The following is a 4,474-nucleotide window of genomic DNA, read 5'->3' on the forward strand; positions in this document are numbered from 1 at the left end:
AGCGTTACAAGAGGTTGAGCTCACAAAATAAAATCTTCCAAAGTCTCAGAATATACAGTCATTTGGCTCACGCAGAAAACCACAGCAAATGTTCGAGTAGTTCGGCCAAAGAAACCCAGAGAAGGCATGATCCTTGAAGTCATGTATTTGTACCATATTAATATTTGTAAAAGATTGGCACATACCCCGTTTGATCAAAGAACATATTAGATAACCCAAGTAATTGTATGATGTTGCGTTAACGTGGAATCTTATTTCAACCACTACGAACTAGTTCGTCCCATTTAAATTCTATACTACCACAATAAAATTTTTCGAGGTGATTTTGTAAGGTCTTTATCGAAACTAACTAGGTCAAACTGCTAAAAATATTTAGTTTTTCTCTAAGCACTTCTTCGTTGTGTTCTAAATTCATAAGGTATGCTGCCAGAAAAGATTTAATATCTGGAGCCTGCCGAATATGAAATTGTGCAAAGGCCTTGCTGATTGTTGTACCCATTAGACACTTTATTTCATTGGCGAGGTCATCAACCACGTCAAGCGTTTTGCCTGTCGAAAAGCAAGTTTAACAATTTCGTTAATTAATTTTATTGGAAATGTGTGTATACCTGTCGGTATCCAATCATAATCCTTAAAACAACAACAAACATCCATGTCTTGCAAATTGCATAGCTGAAAAAAGGATTCCAAGTCTGTTTCACATTTTTTTATAAATGCAACTTCTTTAACGAATAATTTATGCATTTCACAAATATCTTTTTCGCAATTTTGTATGACAGTTGGATCATCAGATTTGATGGCATATCGTTTTAAGTAATCAACAGTCTTCTCATGAAATTGCTTGAATTTGCATTTTTCGGAATTTAATGCCAAAATGCATTGGCGCGCAGCATTAATAATTTCTTCACGATTTTTCTTGAGCGCTTCGCTTTTCTTTGAAAAGCATTCGTTTAGATCATGAATAGTGGTAATTTTTCGAGTAAAGTTGATAATCTCTTCAGATCCTTTGCACTCTGCCTTATTTAGTTTCGTAGGACCAAAATGCAGTTTATTCATTTCTTCCTTATATTCATACTGTAAGTCGCGTAACTCGATATTGATGCGCCGCAAATCATTGTCGTGACAAACAAGCGCATTCAGGATTTCGTGGATGCAGTTTCTATGTGCATTGGGTAATTCATCTTTACACGCAGTTAGCATTTTGAATATTTTATAAACAAATAAATATGTATGTATTTGTGTAGTTTTATAGTCAAATATTGATAAACAAAATAAATGAAATAAAAATATTTACCTACTGCGTTATTTTGGAGGAAGCGTTTCGGCAAGAAAATATACCCTAATAAAAACCCTAATAATCGTCGATGATTATTAAACATGTCAACTTTTTTTGCTTCGGCAGAACATATCGCACGCCAATAGCTAGCCAGCTATAAGAGAGTGATTCCAGGTGAAGAGAAGGGAAGAGAGTCGTCTATTAAAAACGAGTTTTAACGAGTTTTGGACAAGGCGATTCACACTCGAAGAATACCTCTGTAAATAGTTAGTAACTACTTTAATTTCGATAAGCAATTGAAGAGCCACCGCTCGATGAGCAAAAATGTTGTACGCATGGATGAAGGGCGCTAGTGAAAAGATCCTTGGATTAGTTACCCATGGATTTGAAAGGAAAGCCGAAAACAATGAAAAGATCAGTGCAGAGGACTTGTCTGCACCTGCGAGGAACTACTATCGCAAATTTCCAAAGTTGAAAAGCAATTGGCGAAGTTTTTTGGTCTCGGACCAATCCCGACAATAGGTTGTAGTGCCAAATGAGAAGAGGAAGGAAAGGTTTTTTTGTTTAGTCTCAAATGACTAGACATTAGACCTCCTCGAAATTCACAAGGCTGAGATTACATTTTCTCTACTGTTCACAAATGCTCTTAGCAAAATTCATTCATGGTGAAAAGCTTTTTTGAGAGAAAGCACTTGTAAATCATTCGCGCCGCTCCAACAGTCGCAATAGCCGAGCGTGCCATTCGAGAGATACTGGTTTGAATCCTTGGTGAACAGATTTTGTATTATTTTATTCTATTTTAATTCCGGGCTAGAAACCTCGGGCAGCGATTTTATAATAATTTTTAATTTTTTAAATTAAATTTTCTTGTAATTATCATATTTCATTTTCTTAAAAAGAAAAATATGCATTTTTTAATTAAATTTAATTTTTAGTAACTTATTTTGTTTACTTTTTAAGATTTAATTGTTTTAAAAACAATATATTTTTTTTAATTTCGAAAATTTTTTTGAAAAAATTTATTATTTTTTGTTTCATTCATTTTATTTTTGGTTTGAGATTTTATGGCAAAAAAAATTGTTTTATTCAATTATTTTTTAGTTAGTGTTTTTTAAATAAAAATATTTTATTTTTTTTTTCATTTAATTTGTAAGTAGGTACTGTTTTCTTCTTTTTTCATTTAATTTTTTAAATTTAATCTTCTTAAAATTGTTGATGTTATCGTTTTAAAACGAAAAAAAAAAATAATTTTTTTATTTCATTTAATTTTTAAAACATTTTATTTAATTTTGCTTAGTTTTATTTTTGATCCTACTTCTTTTTTATTTTAATTTAATTAATTAATTTATTTGTTAATGGTTATTGTCTTAATAATGACAGTATATGTTTTTTTTTAAATTTGATTTAATTTTTAAAAACTAGTTGCTAAAAGGCGAACAGTATAACGCTAATACCTCCTCGTGGGCAGATCTTTCAATTCGTCTTTCGAAAGACAGAAAAACGTTTTCAAAGTTGTTGTCAGAATTGACAATTGTCTTACGAAAGACTTTTGTAAGAAAGACAGTTGCGAGAATTATCCTGTAAAATTGTTAGGAATTCCATTCGCTAATTGAAATTTATTGCATACGTTTGGGTGCACTATTTGTTCATCCCAAAGCCAAACTAAGGTAGTTGCAGACCGAACGCGTAACTTGCCGCAACAAGAAGTTATGAACTTATGAATATGATATGGGAAAAATGTCCAACTAAATTGAAACAAGTGAAAACACATTGTGAAATGAGATCTAGATCAGAATAGGTTTTCAGTCGTGGTTATAGGCTGCTAAATTGGCTATGAGTCAGTTTTGAGACCATAAGATCTTCGGTAACGCCTAAAAAGAAAGGGGGAAAAGTTGTGTCAAAATATGCTGCAAAATGTTGTGTCCAAAATATGGCATTTCACTATGCGAGCCTTCAGTTGTGAAACTTTGTTGATCAGCTGTGAGAGCTAGCCACTGAGTTATATATTTGGATATCGGCGCGGTGTTTTTCCTTTTTAATCAAAAATAACATAAGTTAAGCCACTAATGGTGAAGTGAAATTGCTTCCTTGGCTACATATAAATCAACAGAAAATGTAAGGAAGATTTTGCCAACTACAAATAAATAATGAATGCCAGAATACACGTACATACATTTTTGTTTTGCAATCAGGCGCTTGTCAAATTCCGTTAGCTTGTTAACATTATTGCCTGCAGCCGCCGCAGTACAATAAGGAAGCCACGTACATATTCGTCCATTTGTATGAATTTGATTAGGTTTGCTTATTCAACAACCAAACAAAGAAATGCGTATTATTACTTATTTGCACAACAACTATGTACTTCCTTCCATGCCATATGATTCTTCTTAATGTAATTGAATAGTTCCTTGAGCTTTATTTATTTTTACCTCTCTTACCTACACACTTCCAGGTAAAGCAGCTTCTCGCTCATTCATGTTGTCACTTTAATTCCTTTCAGTCCCTTATTATTATTATTATTACTTGCCAGCTTATCTTTACTAAGGAAGTAGTTGTTGTTATTGTTTGCATGTACATACATATTACCCATGTAAGTATACAATGTCTTTCTTATTTGATGAGTTTTTTTGTTTATCTTGGCGCTGTAATGTTATTGCGCTACCTGTTAGTTTACGCCCACGGAATACCTGGCCGTCTTGCTTATCCACATCCTCCTTCTACCCGTATACTTACGCACTTATTGCTACTCGTTATATCATCACAGTAAACATGTTTTTGCTTTTGCATCTGCCCACCGCTGCACCACTTCAATCATGGCTGTTGCGAAAACGTATCACAGTTTTCCAGTTTTCTCATTTATTACCTACTTTACTTCGTTCGGTTTTGTTTTTGTTTTTTTTACTTTTTACTCCCCCGCTTGCCGTTACCTGTCACAGATTACACATCAAATGTCAACATAAGGATGCCACAAAAAAAAAACTAAGAGCAAAAGCAATGTCTTAAAGGATACTTCAAATATATGTATGTAGCACGTAGTAGTTGGTACTCAAGTGAATTGAAATTGACGTTGGTTAGTTACTGACAACGAGCCGCAGAAAAGGAGGAAGTGCAATTCTTTACGGGCAACAAAAACCAGCAGCGTGTGTGTTTAGTAAACAAAACCTATAGAAAATGAAAGCGAGATATGTTTGTACTAAG

At 33.3% G+C, this 4,474-nt stretch overlaps 1 protein-coding gene across 1 annotated transcript; it reads right to left on the reverse strand.

Annotated features, from left to right (window-relative positions):
- Positions 1 to 349: 349 nt before the first annotated feature.
- Positions 350 to 1,200, reverse strand: LOC108378920 (uncharacterized). The gene is made up of 2 exons (XM_017635225.1): positions 609 to 1,200; positions 350 to 549 (listed from the first exon to the last, which is right to left on the reverse strand). Exons 1-2 carry the CDS (start codon positions 1,198 to 1,200, stop codon positions 350 to 352), a joined length of 792 nt encoding a protein of 263 aa, XP_017490714.1.
- Positions 1,201 to 4,474: the final 3,274 nt, after the last annotated feature.

The sequence above is a fragment of the Rhagoletis zephyria genome, unplaced genomic scaffold (genome assembly GCF_001687245.7).
Source record: "Rhagoletis zephyria isolate East Lansing unplaced genomic scaffold, Rhagoletis_zephyria_1.1 Rzeph_scaffold_15245, whole genome shotgun sequence".
Taxonomy (NCBI): domain Eukaryota; kingdom Metazoa; phylum Arthropoda; class Insecta; order Diptera; family Tephritidae; genus Rhagoletis; species Rhagoletis zephyria.

Excerpts from the sequence above, each read along its gene's own strand:
- LOC108378920 (XM_017635225.1), bottom strand. The coding sequence starts at position 1,200 with ATGCTAACTGCGTGTAAAGATGAATTACCCAATGCACATAGAAACTGC. Across the intron at positions 550-608 it reads TTATGATTGGATACCGACAG|GCAAAACGCTTGACGTGGTT; the intron begins GTATACACACAT and ends GCTTTTCGACAG.